Here is a 23,278-nt window from a genome sequence, read left to right on the forward strand (position 1 = left end):
CCTCCCCATCCTCCCACTATCAATGTCTGACCTGGAACACACATTGGTCATGCAAAACCTAAATCCCCTCCCCCAGGCAACTAATCACTCATAAATTATTTTAAAAATAACCTCTAAATTCAATACATTGCATATTTCTTTACCTACCCTATTATTCATTTATCCTTTCATTAAAAATCCCATTGTATATTATAATTCATATTAATTATAATTGGATAAATCATATTAATATTTTCAAGTCTTAGATACAACTAATATATTACCTCTACAATAAATTCATCATATTTCAAATATAGCTCTAGTTCCCATATATCAAATATTCATATATATAAATTTAATATATCCATTCTTATAAAGACAGTATTAAAAAATTTTTTAATAAAATCATCTTAAACATTTTTTCTATTTTTTTTTTTTTTTTAAATCTTCATTCATACTAAGCTAATATGAATAGGTAATTAAATAAAATATATATTTATATCAATAAGATTATAATTAATACCTATGTTATAATAATTTCCCACTCAGTTAATCCAATTTAATCTAATTAAAATTAGCAGTAATAAATATGGATGTAATAATTCTATAAATAGTTTGATTTCTATTATAATATAATTATATCATAACATCCAATATATTAATAATATTGAATCAAAAATTATAAAATCTTTTGGTTTTTTTTGTTTTTTTATTAAATTTGTTTTTTTGTTTTGTTTTTTTATGGATGGAATAAAATCTATAAATAATTTAAATCATAACATCCAATATATTATAATAATAATTAAATCAAAAATTGTCAATCGTTTTAAAGTAAAAAAAAAAATAATTCATTCTATTAGTAATCCTTGTTTTCTTCTTTCTTTTTAACCATCTTCTTTTTTCTATATTTATCTTGCATTTTCTATCTCCTTTCTTCAGATGAAACTTCCCTTTTATTCTGTTTTTATGTAGACATTGGTTCCTCTTGTGTCAAAAATTCTTTCAGTTTTCCAGGATCTTGAAAATACATGGATTTATTCCCAATGGACACTCTCATTGTCGAAGGATAATATAGACCATACATGTATCCCTTTTCTTTTAATTGCTGTCTGAATGTGAGGAATTGTTTCCTTATATTTGCAGTATATTTAGCAAAGTCAGGTACCAAGATCAATTTAGATCCTTTGTAGTTTAGGTTTTTATTTGCTTTTGCCACTTTTAAGATCTCTATTGCTTGTTGGTATCTTAATACTTTGAAGATCAGGGGTCTAGGAGCTGTCTGGTTTGTTGGTTTTCTTGTGGGGATTCTGTGGGCACGTTCTATCTCTAACGGCCATTTAGAATTTAGCTGCAGCAGTTTAGGCAAAAGATTTTCCAAAAAGTGTATAGGGTCTCCTCCTTCAATATTTTCAGCTAAACCAAGAATTCTAATATTCTTTCTTTTTCCTCGATTCTCCATATCGATCAGTTGATTTTTTAAGGCTGTAACATTTTTCTTTTCTTCTTCACACTTTTGTGTAAAAGTTTCCAACTGCCCGATTCTTTCCTCTATCACAGACATTCTCTGCCTGTCAGTTTGGATCTCCTGTTTCAGATTGAGCAGCTCCTCCTTAACTTCTGGTATTTTGTTGGCATTATCAGTCAACATTAATTTGATTTTAAATAATTCCGCCATGATGTCAGATTTTTCATTAAGTTCCTCAACTTCCAGCGGGATTGGTACACTCGACGGCGATACGGGAGTTACCTTCGACCTTTTCGCCGAAACTCCCGATGTACATGGTTTTTCATTCTTCCCTTGCCTTATCGCCGCCATCTCCGACGTTGATTTTTATTATTTTTAAATCGGGCGAGTAAAGTAAACAGTTTATTTTTATTCAGTTTGTTGCCTGGGACTCAGGAGCGCCGCGGTTAAGCTGCCATATCGTGCGCGCTCCAAGCCACGCCCCGAATTATACTGTATTATTAAAGCAGGGATGGTCCACTAAAAAGCGACTTTTCAGTGCCATAGTTATATAAAAAAATCTCTGCATATTGCCCTGCATCCCTCAGGTCATGTCTTAATTCAAGTCTAATGCACACAAAAAATACCCTAAAGTTTCTTCTGTATTCTTTTCTGTTATTGAAAACCAAGCTTATCACAGTATTAAAAAAAAAAAAAAAAAACCCACTTACCTGGCTCGTTATACCCTTCTCTTAAGTACTGAATGAGACTAAAAATAAATCGAGGAAGAACTAATTCGGACATCATCAATAATTCTTTTGGGACAGAGGGTATAGTTGAACTTGATTTAACTCGATGTCTTTTACAAAACCTATTTTAAAGAAGACAAAAAATGAAATTAGTATCAAGCTGCATTATACAAGACGTCAACAGACTTTTCTACACACCAGTTAAATCTAGGATAGCTTTAGCTACTGTTTGACAAGGCAAAGATTCAGGTGGTTTTATAAAAAGGAAGCACATCTAAAGAAGTTTTAAATATGGACAATAATATTAATCCTATTCATTTATTTTAGGAGGGGGACCCCCCCAAGGATAAAACTATCCTCAGGGTCAGCAAGAACCCACACTTTTTTTTTTAAATTTCAGAGTATGAAAAAAGTATCTACTTAAACTGCAATCCGATCTAACATCACAAGGTACATTATGTCAAGTACTATGTACAGCCACAATGAGTGTACACTAGAGAATGACACAGGGACAAAGTTTGCCCCTGTCCTGTTCCCACAGGCTCTCTATCCCTGCCCTGTCCCCACAGGCTCCGTCTCTGTCCCCATGAGCACCGTCCTCTTAATCTGGGTTCTCATTTACACAAGCCTTGAATACTTATGGTTTTATATTTAAATATAAAAAGGGACAATATTCTGTACAGCTGTTTATAAATCACAAACAGAGACTTATATTTTGATCTGGCTTTGGTACAACCTTTCCAAAGATTCAGTTGACTGTGTTTATACATCATCTAGGAAGTTAATTGGATTGTATTTCAGACGTGTGTAGAAGTGAATCTACATTGTGTAGTGGATGAACAGGAAAATAAAATGTCTATTAAATGTTGGAAATGCTCCTGGATGCCAGCAATGATGGTTGAACCATTGCATTAACTTTAAGCAGCTGAGCACATGATGGAAGGATGTTGCAGATTGTAAGAGTCTAATCAGCAGACAAGACTCTTGTTGCCACATGAAAGGCAAACAAACATACATGAATTCATTTAACAGTACTGTAGTTTGAGAAACTGCTTCAGGGAACAAATTCACCTTTACTGAGACCTTCAGTCTCTGATTTTAGGTTTCGGAAAGCAGATTTTCAGGAAAATTCTGATAGTATACAAGTCAATTTCATATCTATTATGGCAGTGAGCATGCAAATATCATGCAAATTCATCCTGAAAATATCTGACCTATTTACGGCACATGAGGATTGGTGTTTCCCATTCCCGCCTTACAATTTTTTGTGCTTTCATAAAGTCAATTTACTCCATCTTGCACTATCATGGCTGTCAAACACCACCATTATTACGCTTCCTCTCAAGACAAGATCCTGAAAATAACTAATTTCAGCTGCCCATGTCAGGTTACTTTAGAAAGGCAAGTGCCTTTCATATGATAGTTATAAAGTGGTACGTTGAAAGTGATGCATATGGGAAAGAGAAACCCGAACTATAGCTACATGATGAATGGTTCCACGTTAGAAGTCATTTCCCAGGAAAAGGATCTAGGCATCATCATTGAGGATAAATTGAAACCTTGTGGTGGAAGCTAAGAAAGCAAACAGAATATTAGAAATTATCAGGAAAGGAATGGAAACAAAAGATAAGTGTTATAATGCCCTTGTTATCGCTCTATGGTATGGCCACCTCTTGAATACTGTATGCAATTTTAGTCACCATATCTCAAAAAAGATATAATGGAATTAGAAAAGGTACAGAGAATGGTAACAAAAATGATAAAAGGGAAGGGACTACTTCACTATGAGGAAAGGCTAAAGCAGCTATGGATCTTCAGCTTGGAGAAGAGACAGCTCAGGTGTGATACGATAGAGGTCTATAAAATATTGAATGGAGTAGAAAGGGTAGATGTGAAATCACTTGTTCACTCTTCAAAAATACTAGGAACAGGGGGCTTGCGGTGAAAGTACTAAGTAGTAGATTTAAAGGGAATGGGTAAAAGGAAAGAGATTGGGACCTGTATTACCTCCTTTTTGTCCTTTTACAACCACTTTCAAAGCGGTTTACATATAGGTACTTCAAACATTTTCCCTATCTGTCCCGATGAGCTCACAATCTATCTAATGAACCAGACCAAAGAAAATAATATTTCTTCACACAACATATAATTAAACTCTGGAATTCATTGCCAGAGAATGTGGTAAAATCAGTTAGCTTAACATGGTTAAAAAGATTTGGATAATTTCCAAAAGAGAAATCCATAGGTCATTTTAAGTATAAAATCTGTTTTACTACTTGGAATCTAGCTAGGTATTTGGGAACTTGGCTGGGCTTGATGGACCTTTGGTTTGTCCCAGTATAACAATTCTTATGTTCTTAAGAGGAATAATTATCCAGTCAGATTCACTTGTTCAAAATGCTTTTGAAAATATAGATCTCTCTAAATATGAGAATATGGTAGGCCTGCTCAAAGAAATGAACCTAAAACCATTAGCAGGAGACAGACCAACAATACAGAGACATTATGACATTCTTCTATATTTTGCACTGTTCAGGAAGAAATGCATTTGTTTCTATTTCTCTGGGGTTGTACTGCATACAGTCTTGCATCTTAGGGTTTCGTTTGTATATATTAGTACTTTTAGTTAGTGGTCCCTTATTTTCATAGGGGTTATCTGTGTTCTGGTAGGACTGAATGTTGAGAAGCATACAGTGTGCTTTGTGTAGTTTAATTTTGTGGTTAATCATTATGTGTTGTTAATAAGATTATATTGTGTATATATAAAAAGTGAATGATTAAAATGGTATTACAATTAGTACTATTATGGGGGCGGGGTCTGGGGCAGAGCTTTCAGGGCCCCCCCAAACAAAAAAGCGTTCCATTGCTTATGCCTAGAATGACTATTTGAATAAAGTTGAGGTTAAGTATGGTAACATCTATGAAGTGAAAATAACCAGGTAAATCGCTGGAATGGTGTCTCAGGGTGAAGAAGGATCTATACTAGAGAATAACACAATGGCTGTTACCCACAGCTAGCCGCCGGTAACCCACCGAAACAGTGGGGAAAAAGAAAGTGCTCACCATGGGTATGGGGACAAGACCATCCACCGCCCCGTGGTAGGGTGAATGGCCTTGTCTCCACAATTAAGGGAGGGAACATGCGCAGTCACCAATCGCATGCAGCCCCCTCCCAATCGCTGCATCTATCTCCCTCCCTCTCTCTCTTCCCCCTTACCTTCGTGGCTCGTTTTAATTTAATTTGTTCAAGCAGTCCAAGCCTGAAGTCGCATGCGTCTGCAGAAGCTTCTCCTCTGACACAACTTTTGAGGAGAAGCTTTCGCAGACGCTCGCGACTTTAGGTTTTCAGATGCTTGAACAAATTAAAGTAAAATGTGCCACGAAGGTAAGGGGAAGGGAGGGAGATGCACGGACCACACAAGGGATGCTGAAGGGGGGTGGAGAGAGGGAAGAGGATAGAAAGGAAAAGATGCTGAAGGGGGTGGAGAGAGGGAAATGGAGGAGAGAGAGTGGGGAGAAGAGGCTGTAAGGGAAGAAGACAGAGATGCCAGACTATGTGGGAAAGTGGAGGGAAGAAGATGGATTCCAGACCAATGAGGGTGGGGTGGGAGAGGCACAGTAACAGCAAATGGAAGAGGCAGAGAGAAGGTAGACAGTGGATGGAAGGAATTGAATGAGAAGATGAGGAAAGCAGAAACCAAACAAAGGTAGAAAAAAATTATATTTATTTTCTTTTGCTTTAAGATAAAACTAGTATATTAGTTGTGTTGATAAAAATTTATAAACAAAGCCCCGCCAGCTGAACATCTCTTTTTCTAGTTCAGCAGCCAGAACTTTGATCTATAAAATGACAACTGTACAGAATATTGTTTCTTTTTATACTTTAAGAAAATAAGTTCAGTATAAAACTATTCAAGGCTTGTGTGGATAGGATCAGATGGTTTACAGGGATGGGGACCGAGCTCGCGTTGACAGGATGGGGATGGGGACCGAGTTCAAGGAGACAGGACGGGGCAGAGACGGGGTCAAATTTTTCCCCCCGTGTCATTCCCTATTCTATACATCTACTAAGACCCAAGTATCTTAATAAAATATTTGGCCCACGACTTAACCTGTGTTTTAGATTTCGACCCCTTTTGTGATTGAGTTTGACACCCCTGGTATAGACTATCACCCAGCGATGCAGAAACCTAAACTCACTGAGACCTGTCTTTTAAAACCATAAGGTGGCAGTGGACAAAGTTCAGCAGCAGCAAATCAAGGAAAGGAACCTAGCAAGCGGGCCACCAGAAGGAAGCACCATTAGAGCTACCCAATCACCAAGGAAAATGAAGTGCAAAGCTGATAGCTCAAGCTATAGTATCACCTGAACATCCAAGAAATTATGCAGCATTAACACACTCCAAAACATTACTACTACTATTGTTTTATTATTTCTACAGCGCTACTAGATGCATGCAGAACTGTACATTACATGCAGAACTGTACATTACATGGGAACGGTGATAAATTTTTTCCCCACGTCATTCTCTTCCCCGTGTCATTCTCTAGTACCTTAATACGATGCGCTAGTAATTTCCCTGCCCAGTTCCCAGATTCATAATGTTTAAGTCTAAGGCAGTTTAGATTAAATTGAATAGCTTCGTCTTCCATTTTTCCCCAAACCATACGAATCTTTTATTTGAGTCCTAAGCTGTCACCCCCCCCACACACACACACACACACACCTTCTTATGTTGTGTTACTAATCCCATCAGTTTATCTCTCAATTTTTTTTCCTCCCTTTCTAGGGTCTTTTTCTTATGTGAGGCTATAGAAATTAATTCTCCCCTTAAAATAGTTTTTAGGGATTCCCAAATCGTAATAGGTGACTAATGATCAATACTATTATTATCCCAAAATTTTCTGATAGTCTATTCTAGTAAATGGGTTCTGCTCCAAAGAGCTCACAATCTAATTATGACAGGCACAGCAGACAAAATGGTATATCACTATAAGCTGCTCATGTAGAGAAATAAAAAGGGATAAAGGGGTAGAGAGGGTGGAGAACTACAGAGGAAATTATAAACAAATATGGTGTTCTACCAGTTGGTAGGATTAGGACTTAAACACAGCTTCAAAAAAGTGGGTTTTCAACCTGGATTTGAATACCACCAGAAATGGAGCCCAACATACCGAGTCTGGCAGGTTGTTCCAGGCATACAGCACAGCAAGGCAGAAGGGAAGGAATCAGGAGTTGGCAGTAGAGGAGAGGGGTACAGACGAGAGAGACTTGCCTGACAAACAGAATTCCCGGGACAGAGTATAAGGACCTTACAATGGAATGGCAATGATCAAATTATAATAAATAAAATAATCATCAATTTTGAATGATTCCATTTTTCAATATGTAGGATAATGTTTCCATTACAACTCTTCTGTAGACCGCAAATAGAAATAAACTTGGAAAGCATCTAGATGCAAAATCCCTTATGCTAACTGAACTGTCACTCTGGGCATAGAGCTTTAGGCATATTTCATTATTCCCCCCGTGAAACACAACTGGGGTTTCTTTTCCTGTGGATCCATCTATTGTAGCAATTTTTCAATTATTTGGGCAATGTTTTAGGTATATCAAGGACAGATAAGGGCCAGTAGGCTAAAGGTTAACCCAAAAAAGATCTTTTATACAGAAGAATAGTATTTTAGTACTGGCAAATGGCTCATGACTGAGTAACATTAAGTTACTATTGGTCTAGAACAGGGGTAGGCAATTCCGGTCCTTGAGAGCCACAGGCAGGTCAGGTTTTCAGGATATCCACAATAGATTTGCATCTCAAGGAGGAAGTGCATGCAAATCCATCTCATATATACTTGTTGTGGATATCCTGTCTGTGGCTCTCAAGGACCGAAATTGCCTACCCCTGGTCTAGAAGATTCACAGGTTGGAGTCCTACAGGATCAACTTTGTGCTGTTATCAAATAAAGTTGTTTTGACTCTGCAACATATAAGCAAATTAAATACTGATGAATCCATGGCAATCAAACTTTTCTCCTGCATTCCATACATAGAATGTTCTGTTTAAAACATAAATGGCTCCTTTTACAAAGGTGCGCTAGCGTTTTTAGCACACGCACCGGATTAGCGCACGCTAGCCGAAAAACTACCGCCTGCGTTAAGGCACTAACACGCCTTTGTAAAAGGAGCCCAAAGGTCTGGCTTCATCATAATTATTTTAGTATTTCCATCCCCTGAGAGAGCATTCTCATGAGAGATATAGGCCGTAGTGGGGACCATTTGGACTAATAATATGAAGTGGATTGAATAAAGATTCACAAAGATTAATCCTTTATCCGGCAAGTATTTGCATGATTTTGGACAAATTATAGTTTTTTAGGTAGAAATCAGTTAAATATAATCAAATCATGTATATTTCACACATTTTCAACTGATTTTTTTAACACAAAAAAATTTTGGGGGAATATTTTTCATTATATATAGATTTTACATTTGACCTTTAAGTAATAAAAGCCAATAAAATGGAAAAAAATTTGTGTTAAAAAAATAAAAATAAGTTGATAATGTGTAAAAAATCCATGATTTAAATGTAGTTTTTTCAAGGTAAAAAGTTAAATGCAATCTTTCCAAAATCATACAAATACTTGTTAGACAAAGAATGCTTTTATGTTTCACTTATTTATTTATTTATTAAACAAATGTTGACAGATAGCATATGTATTTCTTTTCTGAAGAAGGGGAGGGGGGGTTCCCTTTGAAAGCTAATCAAACAATGCACTAAGGACTCCTTTTACTAAATGGCACTAGAGGTTTTTAGCATGTGCTGGCAAGGTAAATGCTCCAATGCTCATTTACCTTGCCATCCTGCACTAAAAACCTCTAGCGACATTTAGTAAAACCCAGTATAAGTTAGTCCAATAAGAAAAATATCACCTTTATTAATTTTGTTTTACCGGTATTTCTATTTATTTTCTTAAAAAGTGGACTAACTACCACACCATTTCAACATAAAATTTGAGAATCAAAAGTGGTGGGGTTTTTTTTAACATAAGTAATGATTTTGACTTTACATTCAGCTCTGCTTAGACTCATCTGTGGCAAAAAGATATCTTTTTCCACCACATTTTAAAAATATTTTTACCTGCTCTCACCATTACTTTTTCTATTTTTCTATTGTATCACATATATAAAAAAATATTTTCAGAATTCACATAGTTGTGGACTATAGGTTGCTTTGAGGTAAAATTAAATCTTAAAACTCAAGCCATTTGGATCCAAGACACCCTAACTACTGTAATCCTATACATATTGGTTTTTCAAAAATAGTCTCTACAATGACTACAAAAAAAATACAGACTAACATCATCTAAGGAAGCACACGATGATACAGGACCACTCCCGAGGCTTATCACCCCCCACTGGCTTCCTTTGCATCTACTGTATATGTTATTTCTGATATCTAGGTGACAGAACTCTTAAAAAGTAAGGGACTATGACACCCCATTACTTGACATTCTGAGTGCAAACACTTATGAGACACTCCACAGAAACATTTTGGTATGGCATAAAAGCACACTGTTCTGCTAATACCATCCCTACAGTAAAAAAAATGGTGGCAGAAGCTCTAAACAAAACAAGTCAGAATTTTAATTTACATTTTGGATTTGTCTTTCCAACTCAGAATTCAGGGTGATTTAAAAAAGCTACAGTTCTCTCCCTATCTCAGAGGACACACCATCTAAATTTGCATCTTAAACAAGAGGGCTAAGAGACATTCAAAAGTCACAAGGACCATTCACTGAGTCAAGCAACTTTGGCCTTGACTTCTCAACTTGCTGCACCAACCAGGGTACCAGTTATAAACATGTAAAATAAATACATAGGACTTTTAGGAACATTGGATAAGGCTTTCAAAGGATTTTCTAGAAAACTGCATGGTTGAATCTAGTGTTATTAATAAGTGCCCTGTCTTGTGCCACTTTCCTAAAATCCATCTCCTACTGGCTGGCAGTCTGGAACTAGTACTTTCAAATATGCACTGTACTTCCCATGGATGGTTCAACATTGAGAATCTCTCAAATGAACATGAAGAAATATAGTTATTTGAAAAGGCATTTATGGAATGTTTTATGGTAACTTAAGAAGTGTTCCGATTTTTCACTGTATCCAGGATTGTGAAGAATTTGTTGCGCTTTACGAAGTGTACAGTAGTAACTGAGTAGGCAATAACAGGAATAAATAAGAATCTGAGAAGCAATAAAATAGAAAGATTTAAGTGGTTCAATCACCTGTTATTGCAGCACTCAACTGAGTGCAAGAAACAAGAGCAACTTCAGAAAATGTTCTGATCCTTCCAATTTTGCAAAGATCAGTAACTAGCCAACTTGTAATCATGCACAAATTTCATTGTAAATAAAATACTCCAATGCAATGTTACCTGGTCATCCGCTTTTGCTTTCTATCTTTCTATTATTTGTGCATTCTTTTGCTTTCTATTACTTGTACATTCCACTGAGAAAAGTACAAGTAATAGAACGCAAAAGAATATGGTTTAGCTAGTGGGCTGATGAAGTGTGAGGGAATCAAATATATACAGTATATAGCTGTTACTTAAGTTGTGTGCTTTGACTTAAGCAACAGTTATATGCATTAGTTGAAATAGCTCCAGCACATTGCAATCACTGGCTTCCCTCTGCCTCCTCAGAGCTTACTGGTCAATATAAGCACTAATATACGAAGGATGTAAAGGATGTAAATTAAAGAACTAAGGCCGGTACTGGACAGACTTGCATGGTCTGTGTCCCATGTGTGGTAATTTGGTGTAGAATGGGCTGGGGAGAGCATCAATGGCAACTCCACTAACTTGGAACATGAGGATGGAACATGGTCAGACTTATGGTAGATATCCTGCAAACAGGATGGATGGATAGGCTGGAGCGAGCTTGGACGGCAACTTCAGCATTTGGAACTTAGGACAATACCAAGTGGACACTACAGTCTATTTTCCAAAAATATCAAAGAGACAAGTTAATTTAATCATTAATTTTTAATGGTTATAACTAGTGGGCAGACTGGATGGATCATTCAGGTCTTTATCTGCCGTCATTTAATATGAATGCTACCCATTGCAGCAGTCAGGGATATAACAAGGTATGAGCCAAAGATGCAGTCACTCAGAGCACAAATGATTTAGAATAATCTGGAATTCAAGTGTGGGCCAGAAGTAAATGAAAGTTAAGACAAGTACTCTTTCTACCATCCCAGTGGTAAAGGAAGAGCAAAACATTTCTGGGGATCAAACTGAAGGGGGCTGAGGTAAAAAAGAAAAGGGAATCAGAGTGAGATCAGGGAGTGGGTATAAATATATTAGCCGACGCCAGGGACTAAAATGCTGTTATAGTTCTGACAAAATACTTTATTGCAACCAGAGAGGAACACCACGCTCCTATGACTTATAAAAATCAATAAATCAGACCTCTCCTCCCCTATGTCCAGCATTTCATCTCTCTTCCCCATTTCCTTCAAAGCTAAAGGGAAGAGGAATCAACGTAGCACATGGCCTTCCAACAGAGACAAACACTCCAGCAATCCTCTTCAATGAGGTTGGACATAAAAGACTTCCAACACGAGACTAGAACCAGAGCCAGTACAACAGAGGTCCATGCAGAAAACTTCCCAGCGCCGCATGATTAAAGCGGGCATAATATAGCTTTAAAAAAAGGTTTCCCCAAGTATTCTGTAGGAAAACTTTGGGCCAAGTTCAGGTCTGCATAAAAGGGTTGGTTGAGAGTAACACGTGTCTAGCAGCACTCCATTTCTCACTCCAACCCAACCACCCTGTGCTGGATTGCTTTCTGCAGAGATTACCAGGGCAATTTGATCCAAATAGCCCCCATTCCAACTCAAATCTCCCTTCTCGCAATACATTTATTTATTTATTTATTTATTTATTTATTCAATTTTTCTATACCGTTCTCCCAGGGGAGTTCAGAACGGTTTACATGAATTTATTCAGGTACTCAATCATTTTTCCCTGTCTGTCCCGGCAGGCTCACAATCTACCTAATGTACCTGGGGTAATGGGGGAATTAAGTGACTTGCCCAGGGTCACAAGGAGCAGCGTGGGTTTGAACCCACAACCTCAGGGTGCTGAGGCTGTAGCTTTAACCACTGCGCCACACACTCCCCACATAAAAACAAATTGTTGGCTTGATAATCTAGTGGTCTCCCTCCCACCCAGCCACCCACAAAATTCTCTGGTAGTCTAATGCCCTGCTCCACACTGCATCCTGAGCTGCCCTTAGCAGGATCATATTGTCATAATCCAGCCTATTGCATACCAGGATGCATTATGCAGGCAAGGCACCACCATTTTGCAGATTTTTTGTAATCTGCAAGGTATTGGCGGAATAGAAATCACTAATGTGATGTAATGGAAGCACTGGAGGCAAGAATAAGTGGGCATCTCTACTGCCCTTCTTTAAAATACAGGGCAAAGGGAGCTTATGCAAGAAGTAATGACGGTGATGGCAGGGGTGGGATGTCACTGGACTACCAGGGAATTTTTCTGGGAAGTAGGTGGGTAGTGTGAGAGGACCACTAGACTACCAGGGGTTGGGAACAGGTGTTATGTTGGAAGCAATTTGTTAGGGCAACAGGTAGAGGGGGGACAAAACAAATGCCACATGAATGTGGGTGGATTTTTTTTTTCTTTTCTTTAATATGTCGCCCTTCCTATCAGTACCAGAGCCAATCACCACTCAGCCTGCATTGAGAGGTAATGGGCTGCAGATTATTGCCATGATTTTAACATGGCAGTAATTCTCATGAACAATGATTTTTAAAATGCCACAGTATTTTTTTTTTTGCTCTAGTTTTGCAGTAGAGTATGGGCTGCATGGGCCCCACAATAAGCAAGGTGAGCATAGCGGGGGGAGGGGAGACTCTAAGGGGAGGGAGTACTCCATTTCTACTCCCCTAACTTTAGCATCCCGCCATACTTACCACGTTGCCAGCCCCAATCATATATTTAAACCCAAAGCAAAAAATTCACTAAGAATTGTGAATTGGTAATAATCATGATTATATACTAAGCATTGTCCTATAATCAAAACTGGAGACACCCTTTTCAGGCCCTATTGGTATGCAGTACCATGTGACTGAGTCATACTCCTTTACAGTTTGGTAGTCCAAATGACCACTCGATAATATTCACCAAACAGCACAATATTTAGAATAGAAAACCTCAGTGAAAGATTCGACACAAACTTCAAACTAGAAGATGTGCAATATTTCAGACCCCTCCTACAGCTGTAAAGAATGTTAGGAGGGGTCTGAAATATTGCATAAGATACTATTAACACTTCACCTGACCACAGCAGCTAATTTTTTTTCTTTTTCAGTTCGATCCGATGTGCTAAAACTTAACTTCTCCCTGGATACTGTAAAGGAGTTTGCTCAGTGATGAAGATGTCCAAAAACCCAGTGCACTCAGATGCCATCTATGCACCTGATGACCTGCTTTACAATAGCAAGAACCAGTCAGTCCTATGACGAAGTTTGCGTCCATGTTATTAATAGCTACCTTCTAGTCCAAGTCTGCTGTCACCAAAGCTCTGACAAACCAAATGGCAACACTATTACACAAGGGGATAAATGGAAAGGTCATGCTCCCTTCCCCGACCTGGACTCACCCACTCTCCCGCATCACACTGCTGTCCCCACAGTCGCAAGCACCTCCGGCCTGGCTGCGGAACATGTTGAAGTCGTGGCCGGCGTGATCGCCCAGGTTGAAGCACTCGGCGCACAGGGACATGCAGGGCGAAATGCCACACGTCCGGCAACGGTAGGCCACGAAGTTGGCAGTCCAGACGAGGCCACAGAGGGTAGCGTTGTCGTAGGAGCGCACCGTCTTGCAGAAGTCCTCGAAGTTCTCGCCACCGGCCAACAGGCACCGACACCAGTCCAGCGCCTCGGAGTCACCCGCCGGCCTATCGGCACCCAGCACACCGTCCAACAGCTCACTCAGCTGCTGCACCCCCTGGCTGTTGTCCGGTCGGCCCAGCTCGGTTTTCAGGCGGGCTGCGGTGGCTGCTTTCTTCTCCCCGCTCTGCGGCGGCGACTCCGCCGATACCACGATGAAAGCCGCCATGATAAGACCTCAGCTCTGCTCTCCCGTCTTCACTTTTGTTGTCTTCCATAAGCGTTCTCGCACCTTCTCGCGATAGCACGCCGCCAGCTGTCACTGCGCGAGCCCTACCCAGCCCAGACTGCTGAGGTTGCGAGGCACCTGGGAAGCCGGCGCGCGAGCAAAGACGATCTCCAGCTCTTCAACATAGGGGAAAGTGGAGGTTGGACTTTTGATGCTACAAAATAAAAGAGTAACTCCCTTCCCCCCCTTTAGAATTTCTTGGGCCCTTCTCATTGGTTGCCAAGATTCCAAAAGCACCGGTTTTTGCCAAGCGTAAGTCAAGCTGGTGACATCACAAAGGTGAATCTTGAGATCACGCCAGTTGCCTCTGAACTTGGGTGTCCGGGGAATGGGAGCTGTTAAAAAAACGGGAAGGAAGGAGAGACAAAAGGAAAAACAATTTTCCTTTGGGGGAAAAAAAAAACAACTCTTGGCACCTTCAGCAAAACAAGTCAGTATATATATGACTTGCTGGTGTGTCCCAGAGGACTTGCTAGCCTCATTCAATCCATCAGGACACTAATGTCTTTTACTAAAGTTTTGCTCCTGCTATCTGCAGCAAGGCCGCATAGGAATAAAGTGGGATCTGTGGTAGATATTCGCGAACTTTTAGTAAAAGACTCCCTAAGTTACAGGCCGATGTTCAATATGTGGACACTAAAGTAAACAGCGCTCAAGAACAGTGCCAAAAAATAGCATCCCAAAGTTAAAAAATAATAGCATGCAACTAATATGCATAGTGGAACTGCGCAAAGAAAATGCAAAGTAGGTGGGACATATGTGCATGTCTCATGCTGATAGCAGCTAAATACCACATCTCTGTGATAGTTCATCTGTGTGCACTACATATGCACGCTATAAAAGGAAAGAAATACTGCTGTAACTACCGTGGTGCTATGCATATATTGCTGTTCATTTTGTGCATGCTGTATAAGTGCATTTGTGTTTCATTGGTGCCATATTCTGGTAGAGATGTGTCCTGGTTGTCCTCTGGATTCTGTTCTCTGGCCTGCGCTGCTGCACAGACACCAGACAAACATGCCAGCATGAATAGGAAACCGTCATCCAGAGACATCTGACCAAAGGAAAAAAAACCCCACCAAGAAAAGGTACACAACTAGACCAATGCCGATAAAAGGCACACATTTAAGACAAAAATGGACCCTAAAAAATGTTAAACCAATAATCCGTTGAGCACATGCAGGGTTGGTTTATTTCTGGTATATTTCTGATTAAAGCATGCATGCCCCCTCCTTGTAATAGTCACATCTTTTTTGTCATTATTTAAAAGGTACCAAACTAAACCTTAGGTTTGTATACCGCGCCACTTCCACAAGCGTAGAGCTCGGCACGGTTTACAGGGTTAGATTGAAAAGGAGCTACAATGAAGGGTTATAGGAAAGGAGCTAGGAAGATAAAGAGGGACAGGGTACCAAAGAGCGGGAGGTATTAGATTTTTGAAAAGAGCCAAGTTTTCAGGTGTTTGCGGAAGGATTGAAGGGAGCTTGAAATTCTGAGCGGGGATGTGAGGTTGTTCCAGAGTTCTGTGGTTCTAAAGGGGAGGGATGTTCCTAGTTTTCCTACGCGGGATATATATTTTGCAGAGGGGAATGATAGTTTCAGTTTTTGGGAGGATCTAGTGGAATTAGGGTTAGAGGAGTTCCAGAAGGGTGGGATAACGGGAGGGAGAATGCCATGTAGAATCTTGAAAGCTAAACAGGCACATTTAAAGAGGACTCTGGAGTGAACTGGGAGCCAGCGAAGTTTGGACAAGAGTGGGGAGACGTGGTCGAACTTGCCTTTAGCAAAAATAAGCTTGGCCGCGGCGTTCTGGATTAGCTGAAGTCTATGGAGTTTTTTTTTAGTTAGGCTTAAATAGATGGAGTTGCAATAATCCAGTCTAGAGAAGATGGTGGATTGAACAAGGACGACGAAGTGAGAATGATGAAAGTACGATCTCACTTTTCTCAGCATATGAAGACTAAAGAAGCATTTTTTTACCAAGAAGTTGAGGTGGTCATTGAAGGAGAGAGAGGAGTCTATGATGATGCCAAGGACTTTGCTTGAAAACTCAAGCTGAAGAGTGGAGCCGGAAGATAATGGGATGGAGGTGGGTAAATTACCTAATATTGGGCCAAGTCAAAGTAGTTTTGTTTTGGACTCGTTCAATTTCATTTGTACAGAATGTGCCCAGGATTGAAGGTTCATTATACATGCGGATATGTTCTCAGCAAGGTTAGTGAGGTTCGAGTCGGTCTCAAGGAGGATGAGGATATCGTCAGCATAGGTGTAGAGAGTTTCCAGGGGGGATAGATGAAGGAATTTCAAAGAGGACATGTAAATATTGAAAAGGATAGGAGAGAGGGGTGAGCCTTGCGGGACTCCACATATCGGCTTCCAGGGAGGGGATGAGGTACCGTTTATGTTAACGGTGTAGGAGCGTAAGCGTAGGAATTTCGAGAACCAGTCTAGGACTGTGGAACTTATGCCTATTTCAGAGAGTTGGAAGATTAGGATATCATGATGGACGACGTCAAAAGCTGCGGAGAGGTCGAATTGTAGAAGTACAGCGAATTTGTTGCGAGAATGAAGTTGTTGTACCTTAGAGATTAGTGAGGCTAATAGAGATTCGGTGCTGAAGTTGGGTCTGAAGCCGAATTGGTGGGGTAGGAGAATAGAGAATCTTTCTAGGTAGGATGAGAGTTGAGTGGATATGATGGATTCTAACATCTTGGTTAGGAGAGGAATATTTGCTATTGGACGGTAATTGGAGGGAATAGAGGGGTTAAGGTCAGTCTTTTTCAGTAGAGGGGTTAGTGCAATATGTCCCATTTCGGAGGAGAAAAGGCCCAATGTTAGAGCAGCGTTTATAAGTTTGGTGAGGGAAGCGATGGCCTGTGTAGAGATATTCTCGAATAGGTAGGAGGGGAAAGGATCCAAGGTACATTTGCAAGTTTTTAGTTTGAGGCAGAGTTTGGAGACTTGCAATTCAGAAACAAGCTCAAAAACGGTCCAGGATCTGTCGGCTGGAATGGGATTGGAGACAGGTAGGGAAGGGTTGAGGTCAGTAGAGATTAGGGAGTTGTAGGAGACTGTAGGCGGGAAGGAGCATCTTAGGGTGGTAACCTTTTCATTGAAGAATTTTGCAAGGGCATCTACTGATAGAGATGAGGGGAGCAAGGATGGGTCCTTTTTTGTAGTTAGGGAGCGCCAAATGTTAAACAACGCACTGATCTGGTTGTTGGATCTGGAGATTTTATCTCCGAAGAAATTCTTCCTGGCTTTTTTTAGTAATGAATTGTAAAGTTTAATATTGACCCTCCAGGTCTGTCTATCTGAGGGGGATTTAGATTTTTTCCATTTGTGCTCCAAAGTGCAACATTTCTGTTTCAGCTCTCTATGGAGCAGTAGATACCAAGGGGCCTTTCGGGGGTAGGAGATGGTTTTTGTGGATATTGGAGCGAGGGAGTGATAGATGGATTCGGAGAGGGAGATCCAATTGCACCAGCAGGATTCAGAGTCTGTAGGCTTAGGATTGGAGGAGAGTTGGTTGAGAAATTTGGACCAGAAAAGATTACTCGAAATTTTCTTGCAGAAGGTTATTGAATGGGAGGAATGGGATGGGGATTCAAGGTGTGACATGAAAATGGGGAGGCAAGTAGCCCCTAAGAAGTGGTCAGACCAAGGGACTTGTTCCCAACGGGTGTCATCGGTTGAAGTTTTGAAGGCAGTAAGGTCGAGGAAAGTGGTGAAGTCTAGTGTATGTCCTTTTTCGTGGGTTGGAGAAGAGGTAGGTGAGGGGAAACCTAGAAAGGTAAGGAAGTTGTTAAATTCGATCATGTCCTTGCTGTTGGTGTCATCAAGGTGGAGATTAATATCACCAACAATCAGTAGTCTTTGAAATTTAAGAAAGGCGTTTGTAATAGCCTCAAAGACGAGATTGGAGGAGTTGTTCCAAGGGGTGGGCGGGCGGTATAGTAATAAGATGCCCAATGGGTGAGTGCGGAGTTCATCATTGACAGAGACAAGCATATATTCTAGAGAGGCGTGAGTGCCCTTCTCGAGGAGCTGGACGTCAAAGAAAGATTTGTAGAGCAGTGCCAGTCCACCTCCTTTTCGGTTGGATCTGGGGGAGAAGAGGCCTTGATAACCATGGGGGAGGAGTTCGTTTTGTGTAAAAAGATCATCTTTGGCGATCCATGATTCCGTGATACACAGGAATCCAGGGTCGAACTCATCTAGAAGGTCCTTCAAGATCTGGGTCTTATTGCATACTGATCTGGCATTGCAATAAAGAGTTGGGACTCGGGTGAGAGAGTCAGAGACAGCATTGGGAAGATTGGCTGGGGGCAGGGGCTTTAGTGAGTTTAGGTTGACTTTTCGGAGATTTTTCTTGAAAGGGGGAATTCTGGTGCGTATCAGCGTGGGGGGGATTCTGAGGCCAGGGCAAATATTATTGGTGTTTGGTGGGTCGAGTAGGTTGGGGGAGGGGGGTATCAGACAGAGGGAAGAATAGAGAGGTAAGCAGAATAGGAAAAGGAACCAGAAGAAAGGATTCATGGCGGGGTTAGGACCGGATGATTGGTGTGTGAAAGTCTGCAGCAGGGGGGGATTAGTATTAGCTAAGGAAGGGGCAGAGGACTTAATTAGGCTGGCTGAGTGCATAGTCAAGAGTAGGGAAGAAAGGCGAAACCTTTGGCAGTAATACAGTTTGGCACTGAACAAAAGCACAGACAGTAATAAACTTATGCAACTAAAACAAGAGCATGGACAATAATAAAAAATATGGAGCTAAAACAAGAGTATAGACAATAATAAAATTTGGCCCCCAGTGGATCTCGATAAGCCAAGGAGGAGGAGGGCGGTGAATTAGTCAGAAAGGAGCCCCGTTGGTTTGAGCGTCAGACTGCAGCTCTCAACTGTTGGCTCTCCCCTGCTGGAACGGGGGAGGGGTGTAGATGATGCTAGATGTCCTGCTGGAAAGGGCTCCCGATCTGGCCACTAGTGAAACTGGCAGTTGGTGCCGAGCACCGTCAGCGCTGCTCCTCTTGTAATTCTCTCCCCTGCTGGAACAGGGGAGGGTGTAGATGATGCTAGGTGCCCTGCTGGAAAAGGGCTCCCGATCTGGCCACTAGTGAAACCTTTAAGTCTAATAATTGATGTTCAGAGGAGGGAGCAAAACTGCTAGGCAGCCATCCACCAAGCCTCCCAGCAGATACAATGGTCCAACAACATAACACTGATTCTGTTACTTCCCTTCTGGATTCCATACCCTAGGTATTCAGTCCCAACCCTCAGGAATTCACATATTTTCAGAACACATAGTGCACAACCCCTAGTAGTAAAATCAGTTTCAATTTCTGCAAGCACTCTGGACTAGTGCTGCCCGATTCAGGAAAAAAATTTTCGATTCGATTCAGCCTATTAAATTGGTTTTTCCATTCAATTTTCCTGCCCAATTGGGTGTTTTGTTTTGTTTTTCAAACATCCTGGTGAGTTTATTTTATAGCCTCTTCACCCCCTTTGCCTTCTCCTAATCACACTGGCGCTGTGATGTAAACAAAATAAACAAACAAAAAAGACTTTTCCTCTCTCTGTTAAATCCTAGCTCACGTTTGCGTCTAATACCAGCTCTGGCAGAATACACATTTCAAATCTGACATATTGTAATCACAAAACAAAAAATAAAATTAGTTTTTCTACCTTTTGTTGTCTGGTCATTATTCAAATCTTGTTGGTCCCAGGCTCTGGTTGTCTTCTGATAACTTGCTTGCCAGGGTCTCCTCCTTTTGTCTTTCTCCATGCTAACCATCCATCTGTCATCTCTGTCCTCCCCTTCCGTTTCCCTTCCCTCCCCAGGAGATCTAGCATCTTTCCTTTTTTTCATCTCCCTCCACAGATCCACCTTTTCTTAACTACCCTTTCATCCTGCATCTCTCCCTCCTTCCCCACCACCCCAGGGTCCACCATCTCTCCCTTTCTTTTCCCAACTACCCTCCTATCCAGTATCTCTTTCCCCCACCCTCCACACCATCTTTTGTGTCCAACTTCTCTCACTTTCTGTTCCTTCCCTCCCTAAATCCCATTGTCCATCATCTCTCTCCCTCTCCTCTATTTTAATAATAATAATAACAGTTTATATACCGCAATACCGTTAAGTTCTATGCGGTTTACAGAAGATTAGTGGAGTACAAGTTGAGTTGACGTACAAGTTGAGTTAACTTAAGGGATGTGGGAACAATGGGGAGAAAGGGCAAGAGAGGGGAAGGAGGGAAGTGGGTCAGCTGTCTAGGTCAGGGGTGTCCAATGTCGGTCCTCGAGGGCCGCAATCCAGTCGGGTTTTCAGGATTTCCCCAATGAATATGCATGAGATCTATTAGCATACAATGAAAGCAGTGCATGCAAATAGATCTCATGCATATTCATTGGGGAAATCCTGAAAACCCGACTGGATTGCGGCCCTCGAGGACTGACATTGGACACCCCTGGTCTAGGTATTTCAGGAATAGGTGAGTTTTGAGGCGTTTCCTGAATACCTCATAAGTAGTGGGCAATAGGAGTTGTTCTAGGTCTTTACCCCATAGAGCAGCCTGATGTGAGAAAAGATGCTCATGGTGTTTTTTTAGTTTGCATCCTCTAACCGGGGGAGAAACGAAGTGCGAGTGGGAGCTTCTCTTGTGTTTGTTGGCTGAGAAGAATAGGTCAGTGATGTATTTAGGGGTTAGACCGTAGAAAACTTTAAAACAGAGGCAGGCGAACTTAAACTTTACACGAGCTTCCATCGGCAGCCAGTGTAGCTGTTTGAAGTATGGCATCACGTGATCGAACTTCTTTAGACCGAAGATTAGTCTGACCGCAGTGTTTTGCATTAGTTGTAATCGTCGCATATTCTTTTGGGGGATTGCTAAGTAGGCGATGTTACAGTAGTCGAGTTGACTTAATACGAGGGATTGTACCAAGATTCTGAAGGCAAAGTTATCAAAGTATGCTTTAATGGATTTAAGTTTCCAGAGGGTGAAAAAACTCTTTTTGATTAGGGAGTCCACCTGATCTTTCATGGTGAGGCATTGGTCCAGAGTTATTTTCAGACCCATTATTTCTTCCCCCCCCCCCAAAGTCCGGCATATGCATGTCTCTTTGAACCCCCCTTCCCTCCCTCCGTGTACTTCTACACCAGGGCCCCCCTCCCCTGAAGGTCAGTCCCCCCCTGAAGGCCTGCACCCCACCCCTAAAGGCCTGTGCCACCATCCCTGAAGGCCTGTTTCCCCTTGAAGGCTTGTCCCCCTCTTAAAGGCCTGCATCCCACCCCTGAAGGCCTGCCTGTCCCCCATGAAGGCCTGTCCCCCCCTTAAAAGTCTGCATCCCAACCCTGAAGGTCTGCCTGTCTGTCCCCCCCGAAGGCTTGTCCCCCACCATCCCAAAGGACTGCTCCCCCTCCCCCCCGGAAGGCCTGCATGTTCCCCTGGCCTCCCACTGGTGTCCAGCTTCCCCCCTGGCCTCCCCACACTATTTATCTTTGAGGAGCAGCCTGCAGACAAGATCATGGTGCTAGCGATCTTTGCACGGCTTTGGAGCTGTTTCCTCTGCCGGGGTCCCATCCCTCCTCTGACTTCAGAGGCAGGATCGCGGCGGAGGAAACAGCTCAGAAGCAGTGCAAAGATCACGAGCACCGCGATCTTGTCTGTAGGCTACTCCTCAAAGGTAAAGGGTGTGTGGAAGCCAGGGGGGAAGCAGGAGGCCAGGGGGGGGGAAGTGGGAGACCAGGAGGGGAAGCCGACAGCCGCACTTACCGACTGACCCTTCACCCATCGCCCTCTAAAGCAGGTGCAGAAGCGGCTGGCCAGCAAGAGCAGGGCTGCCGCTCCTGCTTTAGGGGGCGAGGGGGGAAAGTCAGCCAAATCGGGAAGCAGATTTTTTTTTTGTTTCAAATCGATTCACCCGAAGTGAATCAGTGAACCGATTCAAATCGTGAATCAGGCAGCACTAGTCTGGACAGAAATCTTTTGCTGTTGCTCTGCTTCTGTTACTTATTTTTTGACCCCTCAATTTGACTCAATATCAATTGGGATGGACTCCCCAGCCCCTAATCTATTGCATTTGGACATTGATTGCGCTGGATCAGTGATTTTAAAACGTATGCCGTAGCGCTGGAGGAGGGAGCGGGAGCTTCAGCCTTCACCTCCGCCCTGTCCTCTTGGTCTGGGGATCCAGCCTGGGTCTGTGCCTACCAAAGAAAATCTTGCCCAAGGGCCGTTCTGGAATCTGGCACAGTTCACCTTCAAGAGCACCACTTTGCCACATTGATGCAAATGCTTATACTGTCCCAGCTAGATTATTGCAATTCCCTCTATGTTGGTTGAGCAGTAGTGGCTCGTGGCCAGTAGAGGGTGATGTCTATGGTACAGTAATGAAATGGACGTCAGGACATGATAGTGCAGTATTTTGTGGAATTTTTCTACAAAAGAGCCTGTTTTTCGTATGATTCTGAGTAACTTTAGTTAGATACAAGTATATGTGTTAGTTAAGCCCACACCCAATAGAAGCATATGAAAAATTGGTGAATAAAAATCTGAATATGGATGTAGCCAAGGCCAGAAAAACACACTACTGATTAATATTAAGGAAAAGCATAATAATATTCTTTTTATGTACTTTGCTATTAGACTAGATCATAAAGGAAATTAGGATTAAGAACTCCATCTTGTATTAAGAACTCCATTTTGGGTTCTGTCTTTCTGTCTTCTTTGTTCTCTCTGCTTTTCTTTGTTCATAGTTTTCCCGCTTCTAGTGTCATGGTTCTAATTGATACCAGATGTGCCTTAGGCTGGGTAGGAAGAGCATATTAGATTACGTATCCCAAACTGAGATATAACAGGTATTAAATATGAATGAAATACATAGAATGAATGAAAATGCAT

At 41.4% G+C, this 23,278-nt stretch overlaps 1 protein-coding gene across 8 annotated transcripts in view; it reads right to left on the bottom strand.

Moving 5' to 3' along the window:
- The window catches only part of UBR3 (ubiquitin protein ligase E3 component n-recognin 3), a 533,613-nt gene extending 519,096 nt beyond the window's left edge, over nt 1-14,517 (bottom strand). For 5 of the 8 annotated variants that reach the window (XM_033944451.1, XM_033944455.1, XM_033944453.1 and 2 more), the window contains exons 1-2: nt 13,864-14,517; nt 2,155-2,294 (exon numbers count right to left, since the gene is read on the bottom strand). In XM_033944451.1, coding sequence (XP_033800342.1) covers nt 2,155-2,294; nt 13,864-14,321 — 598 coding nt within the window. In that variant the 5' untranslated portion in view covers nt 14,322-14,517. The remainder of the gene's footprint in view (nt 1-2,154; nt 2,295-13,863) is intronic. The other 3 variants (XM_033944458.1, XM_033944457.1, XM_033944456.1) reach the window with 1 other exon arrangement.
- Nucleotides 14,518-23,278: the final 8,761 nt, after the last annotated feature.

This window comes from Geotrypetes seraphini, chromosome 5, assembly GCF_902459505.1.
Source record: "Geotrypetes seraphini chromosome 5, aGeoSer1.1, whole genome shotgun sequence".
Classification (NCBI taxonomy): Eukaryota; Metazoa; Chordata; class Amphibia; order Gymnophiona; family Dermophiidae; genus Geotrypetes; species Geotrypetes seraphini.